At 31.9% G+C, this 22190-nt stretch overlaps 3 protein-coding genes across 5 annotated transcripts; all 3 read left to right on the top strand.

The window, feature by feature from the left end:
* Positions 1-463: 463 nt before the first annotated feature.
* On the top strand, positions 464-6849 carry LOC129801731 (uncharacterized). Its single transcript, XM_055847027.1, has 4 exons — positions 464-809; positions 4810-5005; positions 6295-6548; positions 6617-6849. The coding sequence occupies exons 1-4, from the start codon at positions 807-809 to the stop codon at positions 6677-6679; spliced, it is 516 nt and encodes a 171-aa protein (XP_055703002.1). The 5' UTR covers positions 464-806; the 3' UTR covers positions 6680-6849.
* A 177-nt stretch (positions 6850-7026) lies between these two features.
* Positions 7027-13387, top strand: LOC129801730 (ninjurin-A-like). 3 transcript variants are annotated; one of them, XM_055847024.1, is made up of 6 exons: positions 7027-7123; positions 7202-7624; positions 9968-10271; positions 11227-11326; positions 11702-11931; positions 12004-13387. In XM_055847024.1, exons 3-6 carry the CDS (start codon positions 10104-10106, stop codon positions 12379-12381), a joined length of 876 nt encoding a protein of 291 aa, XP_055702999.1. In that variant the 5' UTR covers positions 7027-7123; positions 7202-7624; positions 9968-10103; the 3' UTR covers positions 12382-13387. The 3 variants fall into 3 exon arrangements, with proteins under 3 accessions (XP_055702999.1, XP_055703000.1, XP_055703001.1); XM_055847025.1 differs by having other exon boundaries at positions 7030-7624; positions 9971-10271; XM_055847026.1 differs by lacking the exon at positions 7027-7123 and having other exon boundaries at positions 7280-7624; positions 11756-11931.
* Positions 13388-13455: 68 nt separating this feature from the next.
* On the top strand, positions 13456-16202 carry LOC129801729 (uncharacterized). The gene is made up of 3 exons (XM_055847023.1): positions 13456-14080; positions 14135-14214; positions 14396-16202. The coding sequence occupies exons 1-3, from the start codon at positions 13570-13572 to the stop codon at positions 14849-14851; spliced, it is 1047 nt and encodes a 348-aa protein (XP_055702998.1). The 5' UTR covers positions 13456-13569; the 3' UTR covers positions 14852-16202.
* The last annotated feature ends 5988 nt before the right edge of the window (positions 16203-22190 follow it).

Below are 22190 nucleotides of genomic sequence, written 5' to 3'. Positions count from 1 at the left end.
TTTCATATAAGAAAATCTTTAAAAAATGAAACGCAAATAAGAGACAATACATTCCAAAATTATAAAAAAAATTGCATTTTCTCATGAATCTTGCTACATGTTCTTTATAATAAATAAATACTAAAAATGCTCTAATATTTTCCGCATTGTTATAAGCAATACGCAAATACAATGACAAAAAAAACATTTCAGACTTTTAACCATCACATAAAGAGTATGCAAAATATATTTTGCAATAAATCATCCAAATATCTTTTGATTAGATGATCATCAGCGTGATCATTGATGGATGAAGAAATAGCGAATTTCTTGAACATCGAGTAGGGGAAAAGTTTAAGGACATCATCATAGGTATGAGATTCGGGAACCGCCTAATGATCACTTGACTGGATGATCGTGAGCGATCAACGAATTGGCGCGAATTCTGTATCGCGATGAGTTGGTAGTCTTATAAAAGAGCGTGGTTTTCTCGCATTTCGCGGCAGTTCGTTGCACAAGCTACATCAATTATGAATCAATTTTTCATGTTGTCCAAACAGTTCGTGATTGTTAAATCTAAAAAACTAATTGTGATAAAGTGAGAACATAGAGGCGATCGTGTAATCCAATTGCAGTGATAAAAGTGCAATGAGCGATATTTCAGATAAACAATTTAGAGGAATACAGAGAAGAAGTTGCAGTGGTTGAAACTGAATTTATTTTAAGGATTAAACTACAAAAAAAAAAACATTTGTTATTACTTAATTTATTGTGATAATTTATTCGTTAAAAACGTACTTAAATTCCCGTGGAAGCTGATTGAAAAGATGGTAATTATTCTTTCTGATTTTTTTCTTAAATGAAATCGTCTCTCAGAACAAATTATTATTCGTTGGTGTTCCCAAATTGTTCAACTGCTCTCTTTCTTAAAAATCAACTGATAAGGGCCAATTTTTTATGGTGCGTGTGATTTTCCCAAAAGAGGAACCTCGTGGTTAATCGTCAAGTGAAATTCCGTGATCAAATAAAAATTGCCGTGGGTGAAGAGAAAAACAAGACAGTCACATGGATGCTATCGTCAGAGATTGGCTTGATTCTTATAGGAGACCTTTGCGAGGGGCAAATAATCGCGATTTCTTATACTAAATACCTGAAAAGAGTAGTTATTTAAATTTCGGACCGGAATAAAATACGATTTGTGATTAAATTAAAAAAAGTATTTTCAATAATATTTTTTGTCGTTAATAGATTTTTTTTTTGTAAATTTATTCTACTATTAAACGAGTATGAACAATTTTCATTTCAATATAAAATAATGAAAAAACTAAAACACAATTTTTTCCACGGACTAAAAAGAGAGAAAATAGTGTTTCAAATATTATTTATTAATAGATGAAATTGCTAAGACTTGCTTTTCATTACTTGACTTCATTGTTTCTTTTATTAACTTTTACACAGAGTTAAAATCTGGGAAATTTTTTTTTCATACTAAATCGACAAAAATTATGTTTCAACTGGATTCACATGATCAAAAATTGCATAAGAAAAACGAAATATGCAAATCGTTAAACTTTTGGTTGAACAAGAGTCGAGATAATTGAATTTATGTATTATGAAAATTAGTTTTTCTACTGTGGCGCCTCTAGCATTGGCGCTACGAAGTTCAAATGTTCTAGAAAGTTATAGCGCTTTGTGAGATCTTTCATTTGCGCCATTACTCGTCAAATTTGCTCATAGAGGACCGGAGATATAGGTCGGTAAATTTTCGAACTTTGACCCCATTTAGCTCGGGTCATGGGTTATCGGATCTATTTTTAAATTTTTTTTTTAAATAAGTATATTGCGTGGCCAAAACATACTAAAATTTGAGCACGATGAACAATGAGGATATTTAAAATGGCGGAAGGAGGGGTGTGGGTGTTACTATCTTGCTTAATATTTGTTTCATATAAAGTTAAATCGAATATAAAATCAGGATACTGACAACTTTACGTATAGTGTATAGGTTTTGTTTTTTTTCAGAATTTATTACTAATTTATTTGAAAATATGGTTTTATTTAGTACAAATACTAAATACGTAGTATCGCCCTAATTTTTTCATATGTGGTAAAATGTATTCTTAATGCAATAATTCTGATAAGGATAGATTTGTATATAAATCAGTTTTCCTAAAATATCCTTAGTTTATCACAAAAATTCATGTATTCCAATTTATAAAATTAAGTACCCCTCGGATCATTTGGAGTGTCATATAAAAGTGCCCGGAAGTTCACAGAAGTACTATTTTTAAATACTTTGTGCAAATGAAAATAGGTTCGAAAAACAAATTTTTCGATTTTTTTTTCCTTGAAAGATTTATGAGTTGTTGAGATGATCTCAAAGGACTGTTATTAGAAGAGTAACCTAGAAGGTTGATGATCTTGTTGATTTTTCACGTCAAAAATTACACAATTTCCTCCACCTTTCACTTTCACACAAACTTTCTTCTCTCTCATCTCCCTGAAATTTAAATATACCCGGAAGTTGCATCGAAAGCTGATTTACGATGTCGCTGAGCTTCAAGAAAATGCTATATTGAGAGGTATTCAAGATAAGATTTGTTGCAGCTCTGAACAAAGTTTAGATAATTGACCAACATGATACGTGACGTCAGATGAACATAGTCATGAGAAAATATCTTGATAAAGAATCACCCACATTTGGGGGCCACCTGTTAGCGCCTGTTTTCTTATCTAATCAAGTGATATCAGAAAAATGCGGATGGATCTTAGTTTACTGCAATATTCATGAAAGATTCCAAAATATTCATTGACACTAGCCGAAATAAATAGGAAATTCTTCGAATCTTCTAAAAAATTCAATTTATATTTCATGAATTGTCTGCATGATCAATGATTCATATACTCTAAAATAAATGACAAGAAAAAGGTTAAAGTCCGTGGAATTTTTTTTCTCACATTAAAATAATATATAAAATTAATTACATTTGATAAATTGCAATTGCACTGTAACTTGGTGAATTTTGAGAGTTGGTTTATCGTGAAATTCGATTCGACGTGTCATGTCTTAAAAATAAAAAAGTGATTCTCACTTTTTATGAGTACATCTCACATTTTTAAAAATAAAATATATTTTTTCTCCACTGAGATTTATATACTTTAACGTGATGGAAAATGAGGTATTTTTGAAATGATCACATGAAGAGAGAGTGTTAAACTTTTCACATAGTTTTAAATGATTTGTCTTTCATTCAGATCAGAGAATGAGACAAAATTACCCCTTAATGTCTTTTAGATTAAGCCAGAATTTTGTGTGATCATCCCATGTTATAATAGAATTGCATTGTTTTGAAAATAAAGATATCTACCATAAATTAATTAATTACAAAATTAACATTGAGTGAATGTCAATTTTTTCGACACTGATTAAATATTCTTATACATTTGTCATTTTTTATAAGTAATGTAAAATTGCGTTTTAATTTGACACGCACAAAACGCATATTCTCGCAAATTGTAATCTCTTCGGATTCTCTTTTAAACCCCTTCAAAAAAATCTTATATAATAACCTGACTAATAGAAAAATTATGCCATTCTGAACTAGATTTTTTCAGTTATGTAAAGATTATTGCTAAAGAAAGTGCAAGATCTATGAGAATATAGAATTATTTGTGATTTTTCAAAATTTATCAACATATTGATTCACTTCTTAAACTAATATTAATAGAGCAAACAGGGACAGTTGCAAGCCCTGTGATTTTTTTAAAATTAGATATTAGACTTCAGAGGACGATACCAACATGAATTCATGATACTATTGAAATAAAATATTGAAATAAAATAAAACGGTATATTGCAACGGTATATTGAAATAAAATAAAATAAATAAATATTTTTTTTAACAAAGTTTTGTGCAGAAAACTCTTCACGTATGCAATTAATTTAGAATAGTAAGCAACCCATTTCTTAAAGGAATGTTTCAAAAAAGTTATAAATCACAATTAAAAGTGTTTAAATGGATTATAAATAAAAGAATAATGATTATTAAAATTGCACTTAATTGTAATGTTAACAAATTAAATTGTTTCCAATTTAATTTGTTCTATTACGTGCAATCAAGTCAGTGTGATCAATTTTATAATAAAAAAATGAAATTTTTCTCATTAATCTATAAATATCGTAAAATTTCATACAATTCAAAATTTCATAAAAACTTCAATAATTTTTATTTGCATATTTGCTTTTACAACATTATACTTTGGTTATATTTGTTTTATAAGTCATATGCCTTACGCTTAGAATTATTACTTATCATTTTGTCAAAAGTGACTAAGCAATAAATTACAATTCTTTTAATAAATTTATCATGAAAGATACCTCTTCCATTCAAAATAATTTTATAAACTGTGAACCTAAACTACTTAAAAAAGCATCAACTTAATCACATAAATATTAGTTTTCAAGAATGATATGTGTACCTAATTTAATATTCAAAAAATATTTTCCTTGCTTCGCATTCCTTTATTGCCTGGAACTTCAAGGCTTCAATAAATAAGGATAGCAGAAAGGACTAAAATATTTTGAGATAAAATATTTTATTAGAATCAATGTGAATAATGTCTTAATCTCAAATAATAATTAGGCGTAATAATATCCCAATATATTTATTAAAATTGTATGTAATTTTTGAAAATGACACGAATAAATTTATCTTACTTATTAAACAGTTCCTCAAAATTATTCAAAATTATTGAACTTGAATATTGTGTGACAAACATATATTCACTTCATAGAGTTAATAACAATACTCTTGTCCATTCTTCTTTCAGGCAACATATTCTGTGATTCTTTTGCTTACCACGACCATCTTGGCGGTTCATGTGAATTCTCAACTATGTTCTCTACGTGACATGAAGGAGCATGCAATGAACGCGTGCGATAACCTGGCCAGGAAGATCCGAAGCCCCGATAGTCACGAGTTGGATCCGGCCGTGTACTCGTACAAAGTTTTCAATGAGACTGAAAGTGAGTGTTTTACCTTGCATGGAGGATCATTAGATTTCAATGCTGGAAGAAGACGGAGTGTGATCTCGGGGTGATCGAGGACTTTTTCTCATATGGCGCTTCCGCTTATTTGCATAATTTACTCGTAATCGCGACCGTGACTTTGTCGAGTTGTGTGCCTCAAACTCCTCATGACATATGCAAATTCGAGACAATTTGCAAAATCCGAGAAAATTGGGTGAAGGACACCAGCGGTCAATGATTTGTTTGTGTCTCCACCACTCCCCTTGAACCAAATTGTCGCAAAATATGTGGATAATACACGATCGTGAACCCATTGAGCTTATTTCTTTGACATGGAATCTTCCATGATCATCTTGGAAATTTTGGAAGCTATTGTGGGTCAGAAACCTAAAAAAATATTGCATAATTTATATTCTTGATATATTTGATATGTAGCATGGATTTGTCATCATTCTCAATGATATTTGTATGTAAATTACAACGGGTTTTTGATCCCAATCAATGTTATTTGAGTAAGAAAATAATATCAATCAAAAATTAAAACAGATTTAGTAGCAATTTTGTGCTGAAAATTAGGCATTTTTCTTTAAATACTTTATACATTTAAATTCAGATAACTTCTCTTTTAATTTTTACTTTTCTTTTAGTTTATTTTTATCTCAGTTTTAATAGTAAGACAGAAATGTTAATAATTTAATTCATTTTATCTTACTTGGGTATTATAAAGAAAAAATAGCCAGAACAGTAATTTACTTATTGTTTGACTTAATACCCACCCGGTTTGATTTGATGCAAAACAAAATCCAAAAATATTCGCGACAGAGAAATTGCAATTCCTGAGTCTCCCCTTCTTAGGTCTACGATAGGCCTATATGTTTCAGTGGTAAATTGAAAGAATTTTAGTTTAATTATTATTCAGATACAAGTCTACATTATTATAACGCTAATACGCTACAGATATTTACGCGCTACAACTTAAGCCGACACGGATTAACGTAATTGTATTCAAAATAATGATTAGACTACATTGCCATTAGTTTTCCATAAAGTCGTTTCTCGGCTTCAGCGGTAAGTTTGTCTAGGACATAAAAGTCTCTCAACTTATCCTGGAAATTGCACGAATTCTTAAAATTTTCCTTTTTCCTTTCACTTGATTTGGAAAGGTGTATCAAAATTGTACCTCATACCAATCCATGAACATTTCTATTGAAAAATTAAATTATTATCTCAATAAAATGTTTTTCAATAACGAATTTTTATGAACAATAATCAATTATTCTTTTCAGATGGAAGACATCGTCGAGCACTTAACCACGGTTGGCAGGATTCCTACCCTGAGAACAATGGCTTCATTCGCATAAGTTTATCACACAAACTCCAGCAATTTCTAAATAGAAGAAAACATTTCCACATCGAGAGTAATGATATTGGGGATTCCTTTGACGTAGCTCTCCTTGGAAAATTCTCCCGGGAACACAGAAGACACCGTCATGGACATTCACACGAAATTAGAACCAAACGAAGTGACTTCAATGCTCTAGTAAGTTGAATTTACAATACTTTTATCTTATAATATTTATTTAATTAACGGTCATTCTCGATTGCCAGGTGACATACTGCTGTATTAGTCCAGAGGATGACGACTGTAATGACCATTTGTGCTTTGTGTGAGTGTTTTATGGAGATACTGGGAGAGTGAAATCTGTAAAAGTGCCAGCGATAAGTGAAATGAGGGACTATCTCATTTAATTTTAAGAAAAAAACATCTGTGTATTGTTAGACTTAAGATGATACAAGTGGATCAGAGAGTATTTTGTAAAATAAAAGAAAATTTTAAGAGCGTAATAATTGCCTATTTTTAGGCGGAAAATTTCCCGCCAATTCCCTAAGTTTGTTATGATCTTCAGACTGACGCCTTTCGTTTTGCTTATTCGAAGATCGTGATCATTTTATGTTATTTTCTGAGATGATGTCAGCTCAGGTCAATGCATGGCAAATATTAACTTCTTAACCAGATCAAAAAAAGCATCAAAGAGAAACAAAGAGCGTGAAATAATTCTACGAAATGTTATGAATGGAATTGTGTATTTGGGACCTTCGTGCAAGGAAATTGTGGTAAGAAAAGGGTTGAATATCGATTATGAGCATTTGAAGTACGAAGAGTGAGTGTTGAAGCATTTTCCCCTGATTCAGTTGAATGAGTGCAAACATGGAAAATCCCCCCTTCACGAGATGATTTGATGACGTTTTGATGGCGCAACTGGTTTTGCGGCCAATTTGTTGTATCGGCTTGGTTGGCACGGATATTCTTTAAGTCGCCGGACCCAGTCGCGATCTCAGACTGGTACCAAGAGCTACAGAAGACGGGAATCTCTCTAAAAGAATCTCAAACAAGGAAAAATTCTGTGACGTTTTCTATGTAATCTCCACGAAAAATCAATCAGAAAAATCACTAAAAGCTTTAGAATACATTAAATTCCCTGAAATTGAAGTGCTTATGTAGAAACTAGTAAAGAAAGTGCAAGGAAATTTAATAAGGCGTCTCCATAGTGAATCGTGACTTGTGCATTTCCCTAGTTGTTGACCTAGTTCTTTAGTGCATTTTTTTAAACCCAGGTAAATATAAGTTTTTCATTCAATTAATTTAGATTGATTTTTTAGAAATTATAAAATCCTAAATTTGGCTAAAATTAACTAATGAAAAATAATGGAAAAGACAATTACAAATTACACTATTTGAAACAGAGTTGGAAAAACATTCATTACAAAAAAATATAGATAAAGAGCGATGCTTTTGAATTCTCAGAAACAGAAAAAAATATGTAGAACCATACTCCGGAATTAATTGTTGTAACATACACTAACTGTATTTTTTTTAACAAAAAATATTTTGAGGTTTCGCTTTCTTATTAACGTTGCTTTATACATATAAAGAAAGATAATATCAAATTTCTGTCATAATATTTTAATGTTTGACAATTTTATAAATAAAATTTATCATTTCCTATTTCTTATTCTTTTGATAATAAACGACAAAAACTATTTTTTTTATTCGACCTGTGAAGAGTTTTAACTTTTTCTTTAATGTTTCTGTAATATGATCAAGATATTTTAGCTTTATGTGCGGCACTTACATTTTTTTTTTAAATATGGACAGAAATATCATTTATCTTTTATTAAGATAAGGTTGAATTTAATTTTGCAAAGTCTTTCAGAAAATTAAAAGAAATAACTCATTTTTAAATTTAAATAATTATAAAAATATTTATATTCTAAACATTCTAAAGAAAAAAGTTTCGTTATAAATGGCATTTCATCATAAGATAAATATTATATATAGAATTAAAGAAAGTAGTTCTACTATTTCTTCGAATATTGTATCTGACGCAGTTGTATATTCTCTTCAGTTTCTTCCGGTGTTCGTCAGAGGTGTTGGAACAAAACCACTGAAGAGGAAGCAGCAAACAAAAAATAAAATTATATTAAGAAAAAAAAATAATAGTAAATTTTCCCAAGAAAAGTAAGTTTTGTGGCTATGTGTAGTGTTAAGAGGACGAAAAACGTTTCCAAATCAATAGAAAGACTATAATTGACCCACTGAGGAAGACCCATACCGAGGGTTGAAAGCTTTGGAGAAAAACTTTTAGTCTTTGATTGAGAAGAAGGCAATCCTCTGACGAACACCGGAAGAAACTGAAGAGAGTAGTTCTACTATATTCGGGATAGTAGGTCCATTTCAAGTCTACTCTCCATATATAAATAAAAAACTGATCTGATCTACTAGTGGACGAGGCTTTTTAGCATCATTAATATTAGAGTAATCTATAAAATACATGTAAATCACAAATAATATAATTATTTTTACATGACGAGGAAATTGTAGCTGAGAAAGATATTTCTTAAGCTGTCAATACTTTAGTAACTATTTTCATATATCCTTTGCAAAAGTATTTAAAAAAAAAACAGATTTATTTTGGCCAATGGATTATATCAAAAACACGATAAACACTGTAGCATGAATAAAATTTATTTTGGTCAATTGGAAGGACTGAATATCACAATGAAACCTATAATACAAACTGGACTCTGATTTTTGTCAGACTATATATCAAGGATTAACTCCGATTTTTGTTCTGGCCAGACAGTGTAATAAAATTAGATGAATATACATGTTTTCGAATGAAGTTAATATTTTCCGTTAATTAAATAATTAAAAATTTTATTCGAATTTTTTCTAGGATGATTTAAGTCAAGCGCAATTTTTTATTTAATTTATAATGTTCATTTTGGATTTACTTATATATATATATATATATATATATATATATATATATATATATATATATATATATATATATATATATATATATACATGTGTGTGTGTTTGTTTGTTTGTGTGCGTGCGTAGTTTTAGGTGGCTTTACTTATTAATTGGTTAATTACACAAGCTAAAAAATTTTTTTAGAATTATTTGTTTATTTCATATACATTCCCTACGATCATTTGTTCGATCAATCTTTTACAGATATAACCTATTTGTTATAAATACCTATTATAATAATCTTTAATTTTATCTCCAATCCATTATGTTCTCAACTCTGAGACATTGAAAGAAATTGAAGATCAAACTTCTGTTTTTCATTTTTTAGAAGGTCTGGCTTGTGCAACTTCACGCAAATTACACCAATAATTTTTCTTGCCATAAAATTAGTTCTTTTCGTGTAATTCTAAAAATATACTCTGCTCTCAGAATCAGAACATTTCCTCATAACAATTTTCCGTGATACTGAGAATTTGCAGCTTTCAAATTTTTTTTACGTTGAAATTAAAGAAAGAAGTGTGTGATGATTCAATAAATGTCTTGAATACTGTAATAAATTCACTTGCGTGATTAAAAATTCAGAATATGATTAAAAAAAGAGTGACGTTCCTTGGACGTTTTTTTTTTGTTTTCTCCAGTAGAAAGAAACAATTCAAAGCTTTAAAATATAGAACGAAAAGACGTGGGATCTAGGAGATAAAAAGATTTCCGGAGACAAAACTGTACTAAGATTGAGTGAGTCATTTTGACTTGGGAATTTTGGAAAGTCTAAAGATGTCCACATCGACTCACCATGTAGCTATACATCTCCCAACGATTGGAGAAAATATACGAGAAACTTTCCATGAAGAAAGTGAAGTACCTCGAGGCAGAAGATCCCGGAGGAATTCAGCAGATAATGCCTACAGAAGATCTCGATCAGCTTCTCCTGGTTCAGCAAGCGTAAGTTCCCAATAAGAAAAGTCTTTGCTCGGTACTTGGCATTTATTTATCATTCACAGAAATGCTTGAAAGAGTCAATGGATCGTGTTAATTTGTGAGAAATTGAAAAAAAAATCCCATGAGCACACCTTTTGATTGTTCAGTTGAATCATTAGATTTTATATAAAATAAATACCTCAGGAGTCACTTTTAACTTCATTTTATCTGATTGTTTGTAGATAATCGCCTTTGTTAAACCAGTTTTATTCAGCAAACAATAATTTTATAGCACTATTGCGAAGATAAGAGGATAGAAAAACTTTGTTGTCAGTCCTTAAGACTTTCTTTAAATATATATGCGTGATATTATAAAAGTCATCCCGTGGTGACTTCCAAAATGATAAACTTTAATACTCAGTATTTGTATCTATTTTAATTAATAGTTCAAATTAAGCATAAAGTTATCTAGTTCTTGCTGAAAAAAATCTTATTGTTGAAAGTAAACTACTATAGTCTACTATATTATAGTACTATAGTAAAGTTCTTTGTCAAGCGATTTTGTTAACACAGCAATGATTATCTAGTTGTGGAAACTCCCATGAATAAAAGATGATGCAAAAGTCAATCGACGAACGTGAATAAAAATTACTTTTCAATACGACAAACTCGGTATTGTTTATATGAGTATGATATTGCAGAAGTGATTAAAATTGTAATTTATCTATCACTGTTGCATGATCGCGTGAAATATCTTCCCCACTTTATTAGCAAATTATCTTCGCAGATTCCTTGGACTGATAATTTCAATTTTCTATGCTTCTAATCTTAACTACTTGCTTGTTGAAATTAATTGAAAACATTCCTAGAGCTTTTGTGAGAGATTTCTGTCAAATGCGTGAATGATTCGGTTTCCGTATTTGATTGACTCACTATGATGAAAAGACTCATTGAATTTTTCCTCGTTTTTGCATGGTAGAGATCACCGAGGAGAAGTCGGAGGAGTGTAGATGCTGCAATTAATGATGCTGCACCTCTTTTGGAAACAGATCTTCCTCGCCGTTTCCCACCAATTGCAGGTGAATTTTCTTTTAGTTTCACTTTATTGCCCTAGTGTAGTGTTTATTATCTAAATTTTCGGCACTTGCAGAGCTTCCAATAAAAAGAGTCACTCGAAAATGTCTGATAAGACACTCGTGATATAACATTAAATGGCAAGCACAGATTTCGGGTCTGTAATCTTATGTAAACACTGATTTTGGATTGCTCTACAGTGACATCATATGAATTGTAACATGTTTTGTGCATTTGATTCTGATAAGGATAATTTAAAAATATTTTTTTTTTATCTAATATTGAAAAATATTTGTTCTTTCGGAAATTAAATAGAGAAGTTTTAAGTTCCCTGAAGTTCTAACCAAGCTTAGAAACCTTTCATTATCGTATCATTTTAGGACCAGAAATCGATGAAAATGACAGTCCTGATGATGATATACCTTTTACTTCAGCTGCTCGTCCAGGAGTGGATGATGGGTTCTTTCCTTCCTCAGTACCAGACATAGGTCCAAGGGTTGGAGAAGAAGATGAAATTGACGAAAAGGCCATCCCACCAAATGGTCTCGGACCACGCCGAGGAAGCGTTCCTGCTAATTTTCCTTATGCTCCAGATTTTGGACCAGGCATCGTTAGTACTTTCCAAAGTTTCATTTGTATTTAAGTCAATCAATATTATTAAGTTTTTCAATTTTGTCAACAGATGACAGTTCCGGATACTCCCAGAATCATTCCAGATGTGAATGTATATCAGCATAAGAAGACTCTGGCTCAAGGCATGATGGATTTGGCGCTTTTATCAGCTAATGCCAATCAACTTCGCTACGTTTTAGAATCCTACAACAGGCATCCTTATTATTACTTCAGCGTTACCTTCATATCAATGAGTTTAATCCTTCAGGTTGCCGTTGGTATAGGACTCATCATCAATAGCCGTTACAATGTTAAAAATCAGGATGATATTTGCAAAGCAGATCGAATTAATAACTTCACAGTAATTGGAATCTTTCTAATCACCATTGTCAATGTTTTTATATCGTCCTTTGGAGTAGCAGATCCTCCTCCAGAAATGAGAAACTAATTCCCAATTTATGTTCCAACGAGGACACCTCCTGAATTATAATTCTCAAAATTAAACCAAAATTCTCAAAGTAGCTCGAAAGTGCATTTTTGGTATGTCTGTGGCCAAAGGCTGGTTTATTTCTGTTTGAGCTGCTAAGATAAGAAGACACGAGATAGCGTTTGTTATGAGATAACAAACCTCATATGTGAAGGCAATTGTAATTTATAAACGCTCGCATCAAACAATTATTATTCGTGATATTTTCTTGCTTATTGGCAAATCATTAGAATCTTAGGAAACGGTTTCTAATTTAAAATTTATAGAACCTAGAATTCAAAATAGGTCTTACACTTTTATTTTTATATAAACGACTCACTTTTTAAAAAAAATGAAGGATACAGTGAGGTATAATTTGGAATCGGACTTAAATTGCAATTTTTTGGATTTCTTATTGTTTCTAATGAGCAATGATGAAAAGTTGTACCACGAAAAAGTAAAAATAGTCCTCAAAAACTACTTCATGTTTTTTCCTTTTGTCCATCTAAAATACTAAGGAAATCTCAAAAGTTCAATTTAGGTGCGATTCCCTGTTACTTCACTGTACCATACTTCAATCTTCTTAATATCTGTTTTATGTAAGTGATATAGGGGAGACCAGGGCAGAATTAGACACTGTAATGTTCTAGTGTGCCCTAGAAGAAATATTAAGTAAACTTCTATTTATATATAAAGTAAACACCTCTCTCCCTATTCATTGAAATATTTATTGGTCTGGTTCAAACGTTTTATCACAAATTGAAATCAAAGAAGTATGTCATTTGCTGGCTAATTGTACCTCGACCTCTCCTAATCCATGATCGTGGTAAAGGAGGTTTCTGTTGGTATGCTTATTTAATAAAAATATTAAGTTAAATTGAAAATGATCACTATGCATTGCTAGGAAGTACAATACTCTTCAAATATCCTTACGTTCCCCTATGTAACAATGAAATAGTAAATGATTAAATACATTAAGTTTTTTTTTGTATTTTCTGGCAGTTTGAGTTTTACAGATAAAATTCCAAGTGGCTGATTGATTTACTCACCTAGACATAATGTTGAAAAGCGAGCAATTTTGTCGGAATCTGTGAAGAAGACACCGTTGGAAGCACCTCAGTTAGCTTCTTGTCAAGTGCTCGGGTTGGTCGTTTCTGGAAGAGAAACTTAATGGCTAGTGGCGCAGGATTCCATCAGAGTGTGCTGGATGTCGCTTTTGATAAGTTCAGCAAGAAATATCCGTCATTTAAGCGCGAAACCGGAAGAAGAATGATAGATAGTTTATCGGGGGCTTATAAGTCTCTCAAAAGTCGCCGACAAAGAAAAGAAAGTGAAAATGGGTCAGTCAATATACTTCCCGAAGAGGAAATGAAGCTTCTTGAAAAAGACCAAGAAAATATACCAGAAGTAAAAGTTAATAAAGGAATAAAAAGTGGTGTGAAAAGTGAAGAAAAAGTTATTCCAAAGAAAACTGAAGAAGAATATTTGTTAAAGAATGACGATGATGTGCAGTCTTTAAGAAAGAGTGAAGATGGAGATTTTTCCAAGAAGACTGAAGGGGATTTATTAGAGAAATCTGATGATAGTGATGATTCAGATTTTCTCACGGCAGATGAAAATGAAGATCTAGAAATAAAAGATTCCACGAAAGATAAACCTTCTTCAGAAGATCCAGAAAAAGGTACAAAAATTGCAAATCAATAGAAATTTTTTGTTTAATAAGATATTCTTGAAGGCATTCCACCAGAAAAACCAGAAGACTGTGTTGTAGATAGTGTACCTCCCGGCGGCATTGGTCCGCCTCACAAACCGAAAGTAAGTGATATGCGAGAAAAATTATTTGAAAACAACTTGAGTACAAAAAATATCAAAAAACAGGAATTTGAAATAAATTGTTGATTGTAGATCAGTAACTCGTTGCATCTCTTATTTTAAGAGATTACAAATTTGAATTTTGGAAATTATCTGTTTTCCTTTTTTTTGCTTAAAACTCCAGGGCGTGGATATATCACAGTACCTGCAGAAGAAAAGTATGGCTCAAGGGATGCTAGACTTGGCCCTATTGTCAGCTAATACAAATCAACTCCGGTATATCCTGGAAACGCGGGATGACAACGTGTACTTCTATGTGAGCATCACTCTCATCATCAGCAGTCTTGTTCTCCAAGTGGCTGTTGGCATTATGCTCATCTGGAGCCATAGATTCAACATGCGTAAAAGAAGTGGAATGGCCAGTGCAAACAGAATCAACAACCTCTCAGTTCTAGGCGTCTTCCTAATCACCCTTATTAACGTCTTCATCAGTACATTTGGAGGAAGTAGCAATGCTGGGGCTGCTGTACCTCCAGCTTCACCACCTGCTTCGCCACCTGTTTTTCCTGTTCCTCCATCAGAACCACCAAAGTTACCCTCACTTGATGTTCCTGTTGAACCTGGAGCAGCTCTTGCGTGATCGTTAAGCATTTTCTCCACAAAAAATTCCACAATATAACAATATAATTTTAATAGTTTTATAGCCCATTACTAAATTTTTACAAAACATGCAGTTTATCTAACATTAGCGACATCTGACTGAGTCCTTTCACCAGTAAATCTGACCTTTCGCAGCTTATTCAACCTTCTTCTATTTCGTTCTTGTAGCCGAATAATTAAGGTCTCTCCAAAATTTATTATGCAGACGGTGTTACCAAATTTTTTTTTGCCATGCTTTAAGGAAATTTTGCAATTTTTCAATGTTTTAACATGCAGAGAAAAAACCTTGATTTTCAGACCAATGAAGCATTTTTGCAAAATGGTTTTATAGTTCGCACTCGAAAAGAGGTATTGAACCCAACATGACGATATCGTTGGCAGTCTCTGTTATCAGATAAGACAAAGAAATATGCGAAGAATTTAATACGTAAAATATTGATTGTATAATGTTATTGCTTTAAACAAACGAAAAATAACAAATAAAATTTATTGAGGAAGATTTAAAGCAGTAAAAGTTATTGATGTCTTGATTATTTTAGTTGTGTATATTAGTGTTGGAAAATAAGAGTCTGATCTATTAAACTTAAATGTATATAATTTAAAGTTTATTTAATAAAAAATGGATAAAAAACATTTTATGTATAATTTTTTGTTTGAGGAGAGACATTTAAAGTTCACCACTTAATATTAATTTTCATTATTTTCAACATAATTTGTAATATTGTGAACTCTTTGAACTATTCTATCATACTCAATCAATGAAAATTTGCTGGTTAATGCTATTTTTAATTCACTTACAGCAAAATTGTAGGCAAAAAGTTCGAAAATTGTATCGAGTAATTTTTAATTTTTTTTCTCATAACTTTTGCTGGAATAATCCTCAATGACGATTTCTTTGACAGACTCTGTTATCAGATAAGAAAAAGAAATATGTGAAGAATTTAATACGTAAAATATGGATTTTATAATTTTATTTTTTTTTATCAAAATAAGAGATAACAAATAAAATTTATTGAGAAAGACTTAAGTCAAAATTATTTTAATATATATTTTATATTTTAATTGTGTATACCTATTAGTGTAGGAAAATTTATGTGTAATATTTTCAACTTTAGGTTATATAATTTTAAGTTTATTTAATAAAAATGAATAAATTTTTTTGTGTATCATCGGGTATAATTTTTTTTGGGATGTAGGTTTAAGGTTTCTGAATCCAACGATAGCATCTTTTTATACTACTGTGAGTACATTTATAATATTCTTGTTTGGAGCTGACGGTACTTGAAATAGTCATACACGTTTATAAATTTTGAAATTATACCAAAGTAGTTCAAGTGTATTATAACAAAAATGTAATAAAATATAAGAAAATTATAAATGATTATAAATCGATTTTAAACTTTACTTTCTGTTTTAAAATAATTTATAAGGATATTTTAAAATTATTTACATTTTTTCTAGAAAAAATATTTAAAAGGTTTTTATCAATAAAACAGACTTTTTAGCAAAGTACAGGATTATAAATAAAATTCAAATCATACTATTAAAATAAAGCCTTTTTAATATTCTTAAAAAATATGTCTGTTAGAATACTAATATGGCCAGATTTCGTTTTTTCAGTAATAAAACCAAAAATGTTACTAGTTAAAAACCGTTTACGTGTAAAAATTAAATTTTCTACTTTTTGTCATACTTTAACCCTCTAACGGTGTTTTCTTTAATATCCAAAAAAAAAGTAGTTAAATAATTTTGTCTAGGGTAATTAATGGTCCACTGAACTCAAAAATACCATCCATTCTTCATTATCTCTTTCCGTTTGGGCGCCAGGTGAGAAAAGATAAAGACCGTCTTCAGGCGGTCATATCCGTTTAAGGCATAAAAAGACTGAAATATTTTAATTGAAAAATAGTGAACAAATAGTAAAATAAATGAATGTTATGAATATTTTATTTAAACGTTTTTAAGCGAGCGACATTTTGTTGTTTTTTCTCTGACCTGTCACACAAAACTGAAGATTGTAAGCAAACGAAAGGTCAAAATGAGTTCAGCTTCAGAAAATAAGTTAGTAAGACTATAACTGAGGACACTGTAGATATTTCAACTTCAGATAAGTAATATTATTGCAATAAATGCGATTTATAGAACGACCGCCTGGAGGCGGTCTTACCCGTTAGAGGGTTAACAAATTTTCAAGGTTCAAATTGTCGCAAGTTCAAAGACAACAGTATATATTATACAGTTCCAATATTTTCACCCTATAAAATTTCCATCTTCTAGCTCCTAGGCGAAAATTTCGTTCAGATATGAAAATTTCGATAAATTATTCAAATATTTTTCAAGGTCACAGGTTGAAAAGACTGTAAGCAGAGTAAAAAAATATCGCTCAGAACAAAAAAAAAACTCAAGTTGTAAGCATTTCTCTGCTAAAGGAGCGTTTTTTTTTAACTCTGAGAACTCCTCATTTATAAACTGAGTAAGACCACATTAGGGTTCGTTGGAAAAATCTTGGAATTTCTGACAAGTATGAACCAGATCAAATTGGTCATGTGGTGGTAATAAACTGGTTATAAACTAATATCTAATTCTAATTTTTATTCGATTGTATCTCTTCTAAGCTTTTCTTAAGCGAATTTTGAATCGTGATGGTAAATATTGAGAAAGTACTTTTGAGGTATAGCATCTACGTCACGTGTTCGAACATTTTGCAAAGCATGGGACGTTTTAATATTCTTTTTTTTTTAACTTTTTACTAAACAAATTGGTTTGCATACTTTCTAACGCACACAGGACTGAACAAAAAGTCTGCATCTAAAAGCAATAATGATCAGTATACTGATATTCGGTAATCAAGCCTTATAATTAGCAAAACGATTAAGGATAAGGAGATTTCTTTAAAAAGCTGCTTAATATTGAATTTTATTTACCAGATCATAGAACTTTTCCCAACAATTTTAAAATCCACTGAGCGACAAATTTAGCGAAGATCTCAAGTACATTCGCTGAAAACATACTGATATAATTAAAGTTCTGCACCTCCGCTGTAGCCAAATTGATATTGCTGGCAATTAAACTTCCTTCTTGAGTTTTCCTACCATATTCCAGTAGCTTTACAAGATAATTAGAACGCTTTTGATTGGGTGATACGTAGAATTTTATCATAAATTGCTGTGAATTTGGATGTAGAAGACCACCGTAAATGTCTGGTAGATTTTCGAGAACAGAAAACGGACGATTTATAAACGCCTTCTCAGATTTTGCCCGGAACAGGTGGGAATGCAAAAAGAGCATAGAAGGGCGTTTCTCAGATGGAAGATATGGGGGCATTTCGCAGGAACGTGACGGCAATTAATCGAAAAGTGTGAAGGAAGAAGGTACCTTGGCCCAAGAGAGTGAATTAGGAAGTGTATCTCAATTGCACTCGCCCTTCAACAGTGACTCTCACAGCTATTTTATGGGTAAAATTAATCACCGAAAGACGCAGAAATTGATTGCAGAAGGTATTTAGAGTATGAGAAGACGCCAAATAGTAATTCTAAATATCAGAGGGGCCTGTTGCACAATTTAAAATTTGCAGCTTTGTAATTTTTTAAGGAGCTTTTCAACTCATGATAAATTAAATAGCACTTGCATTTGTGCAAGAATTTCATTTGTTTTTCAATCTTCATTTAAAATTTACTTTATTTTGAAAAGAAAATTTAATAATTATTGTGGTGCAACATTCCACAGAGGAACAAGACCTTTTCGCAAGCGAGATTTTCGGGACATTCATTTTTTCCACTTTCACACGGTTGGAGTTTCAGTCCCACGCCCCGGCGTATCAAGTACAGTGAAGAATCAATCCAACACTTTAAATGTCAGAAAATTTCTGGTTTACCTAAAGTTTGATTTATTTGAAGTCGGCGGAACACTGCTTCAGAACGAGAACTCTACCACTTGACTCATTGAATGCACAAATAAAAAATTTCCTTGTTGAGTGGGACTTAAAGAAAAGTTTGTATTCAAAATTAAATTGATTAAATAAAAAATAATAGAATGCAATTAAATAGAATTAGGTTAAATGAACACCTATTCGACTGGGAATTGACACTCTTGTCAAAATATTGAAATTTATTTAATGTAAAATGTAAATAATATGGCGTTTTTTCATTAATCTACGTTTTTCGATAAGGATAAATGTTTAAATTTCGTATGCTAAATGGTACAGAGTAGAGGGTGTCAATAGGTCCTGATACAAGTTCTTAAAGTGTCAATAGATTTTCCTTACATCCTATAAGAATTAATAAAAATAAAGTTGGACTGTTTTCGTCCATAATATAGCATAGATCACCTGACTGAGGTGAAAGACGACGCGGAAACTATTAAATTGATCAGCAACTTCTGAGCTTTCCATGTTGTTAAAAATGCAACAAGAATTGTTTAGATAAAATAGTGACTTGAAGTAAGAAAATTAAAATTGCATAAAAGCCTTACAATAAATCAGAATAAAAAACAGTTTTTCTAGAGTTTTACTCAACTGGCAGCGGCAGCTACTATCAAAAGTAAATTCTAATCTTAAACACCACTAAAAATTTTAGACCGGCCTAATGTCAACGACACCATCCCCAGTGTCAACTCATAAAAATCTGAGTAAGTGTATTTCACGTCCGAGACTCACCACAACCAAGTCAGAATAAGGGCTAGAAACCTTCCTGATTCCCCGAAGAGCCAACATCTAGCTTGCCATCATTCAAGTGTCGTTAATCGCCTTATATTAGGTGAGATTCTTAATAATCTCACCTACTATAATCCTAACAAAATTTCATGTCGTCCGATCGCGCTCAAACTTGGCCAAATGTGTTTCGCCACTTCTTGATCACGAATATATATGTGGCTAATCTACGTTCCCGGCTGACCGGCCGGCCGGCCGTCCGGCCGCTTTTTGGAGTTTAATAGCTCCTAAACTAAAAAAGATATCGACTTGCGGTTTTCGGCAAAGGTTATATATCGGGTGAAAATTGCAACTTGGTGCATTGACCCCCCACCCCCCACCTCTCCTTCCGCCATTTTGAAGACCCCCATTTTTTGTTTTCTCAATAGCTCCGCCCCTGTGGTATCGATCGGGCTCAAAATTTAGTATGTTATAGCTGGACCTGAAGGCTTTCCATCAATACCAAACTTAAGGTCCCCCGACAACCCTGACCCGAGCTATAAGGGTCCAAAATAAAATTCTTAAAATTGGCATAACTCCGGTTCTAATTGTCAGAATTTAAAAAGTGAGGGCGTTTTGGAAAGCACTCGTGAAATGCCACTTCCCCTTCTAACATCGCAAGTTCATAAAACCACCGCTAGGGGCGCTATTTTTAAAAAGAAATTTTTTCAATTTTATAAGTTAAATAACTCAAAAATTCCATTGTGTTTAGGGCTGAAATTTTAGTATGTTGTAGCCCTTGATTATACCTATTAAACAAAAAAAAAATACTTAAGTCGATCCATAACCCCTGACCCCAGCTATAAGGGGTCAAAGTTCGAATATTGGCCGGCCTCTATCTCCGGTTCTAATTAACATAGCGATCTAAATTTTACCTTTTTGGTTTCATCTCGATGAGCACTTTCAGATAGAAGTTCAGAAAGTCATCACAGGTGGCGCTAAGATAGCGTCAAATTTTAGTATGTTGTAGTCCAGTCTAGGACGTTTCCAAAATGGTGCGTAAGTGCGCTGTGGTTTCAATAGAACCGGAGATATGAGGGGTCAAAGTTCACGAAATTCAAAAAATCATATCTCCGGTTCTATGAGACCGATTTTGATGAGTGAGGGCTTAAACGAAAGATCTCACCAAATGCTACAACTTTCTAGAACATTTGAACTTCATGGGACCAACAGCAGGGGCGCCACAGTCGAAAAACCAATTTCAATATCACATAACCTCAATTATCTCGACATGTGCTTAACCGATTTTGATGATTACTTCGACATTTGTGGCTACATTTCCTCCATATATCATTTTTCGATCAGATAGTGCGATCTGTCCGATTTTGCCTTTAAGTGTGAAAAAATTGATTTTTCCCATAATTACGCTTTGAAACCACTCAGATGCCAATTTGACTGCCTCTACTTCACCAAGACACTTAAAATAGGGTTTTAAATGGAAAGTCTCACAAAATACAACAATTCTTTGATATAGTTGAAGTTCACCAAATGAACACTTGGGGCGACCTGGTCGAAAAAACGAGTTGAGAAACAAAAAACCGCGCTTATCTCGGCTTCTGAGTAATCGATGAAATCAAGTTCTTCGGCAAAATTATACAGAACATTCTGGTCTACATTTCACCCATATATCACTTTTCTGTCAGTTCATCCAAATCCTTGATATTTTGGTTTAAATACAAAATTTGTATAATTTCACGAATTTGATTCAAGATAACTGAATGGCGTTCCCCAACTTTGCAAATCGAATTTGAATGCGTTCCGAGTAAGTTCACGTTAAGAATCTCACCAACAATAAACTGATCTAGGCTTATCAATAACTTTTATAATGACATATTGCACTTAGAATATTAGAACCGGAAGAATTGAGGAGAGTTAATATTAGACTTTGCTTATATTTTATACTTTCTTAGGCACGTAACATTAACTCGATTTTCCGTAAGTCCTTTTTCTCATTTTTTTTTCGAAACAAAAAAAAAGTGTTATAACAATTCACTTTAAACACAAAAGAACCGTAAATTCTATCCCTTATTCAGATATGTATTTGCCCAGTAAAAATTCTTCCCATTTCAATTTTTTTGCGCGGGAAAATCTTCTCTGAAATATTTTTGTGGCTGACTGAGTGCTTAACCTTTTAATGACGATTGGAACATCAGTGTCCCATAAAGAAAATATGTTTTCCTGTCTAGCTAAAGTTATTTTTTTCTTATGTTTGTACGTAATTTCAATGTAGAAGGTTGAAGAAATCTAGGATATTTTTTGCAAGTCTCCAGCTATTTGCTATATAATCAATATTTAAGCTTAAAAACGACGAATTTTTAAATTCTCATTTTAAAAATCGATTTTAATTATTTTTTATACTTCCAACTTTTTTTAAGCAAAACCTTTTTGGGAATGAAAACTACAATACTCATACCTAAAATTTTTCATTAGAGTGAAAATTATCCGTCATTGGTATTGTCAAAAAAATTGTTTAAATTTTTGGGCTTTTTTGCCCCTATCGTTCATAGTTGCAAAAAATGCACCGAATCAGACTCTGTTGGACTTTCCAAGGGTAAATGTAGGACCGTAGGACGTTTTACTGATTTTGTTTATTAGTTTCCTTTTTATTGTTGATTTTCGGTTCGTAAAGTGT

This window comes from Phlebotomus papatasi, chromosome 2, assembly GCF_024763615.1.
Source record: "Phlebotomus papatasi isolate M1 chromosome 2, Ppap_2.1, whole genome shotgun sequence".
Classification (NCBI taxonomy): domain Eukaryota; kingdom Metazoa; phylum Arthropoda; class Insecta; order Diptera; family Psychodidae; genus Phlebotomus; species Phlebotomus papatasi.
Note: the sequence above shows the minus strand (reverse complement) of the source record. Positions and strands in the feature narration are given on the sequence as shown.

Coding starts and splice junctions, on each gene's coding strand:
- LOC129801730 (XM_055847024.1), top strand. CDS start 10,104: ATGTCCACATCGACTCACCATGTAGCTATACATCTCCCAACGATTGGA. Junction 11,327..11,701: donor CCGTTTCCCACCAATTGCAG/GTGAATTTTCTT, acceptor GTATCATTTTAG/GACCAGAAATCGATGAAAAT. Junction 11,932..12,003: donor CAGATTTTGGACCAGGCATC/GTTAGTACTTTC, acceptor TTTTGTCAACAG/ATGACAGTTCCGGATACTCC.
- LOC129801731 (XM_055847027.1), top strand. Junction 5,006..6,294: donor AGTTTTCAATGAGACTGAAA/GTGAGTGTTTTA, acceptor TATTCTTTTCAG/ATGGAAGACATCGTCGAGCA. Junction 6,549..6,616: donor GAAGTGACTTCAATGCTCTA/GTAAGTTGAATT, acceptor CTCGATTGCCAG/GTGACATACTGCTGTATTAG.
- LOC129801729 (XM_055847023.1), top strand. CDS start 13,570: ATGGCTAGTGGCGCAGGATTCCATCAGAGTGTGCTGGATGTCGCTTTT. Junction 14,081..14,134: donor TTCAGAAGATCCAGAAAAAG/GTACAAAAATTG, acceptor ATATTCTTGAAG/GCATTCCACCAGAAAAACCA. Junction 14,215..14,395: donor GTCCGCCTCACAAACCGAAA/GTAAGTGATATG, acceptor TTAAAACTCCAG/GGCGTGGATATATCACAGTA.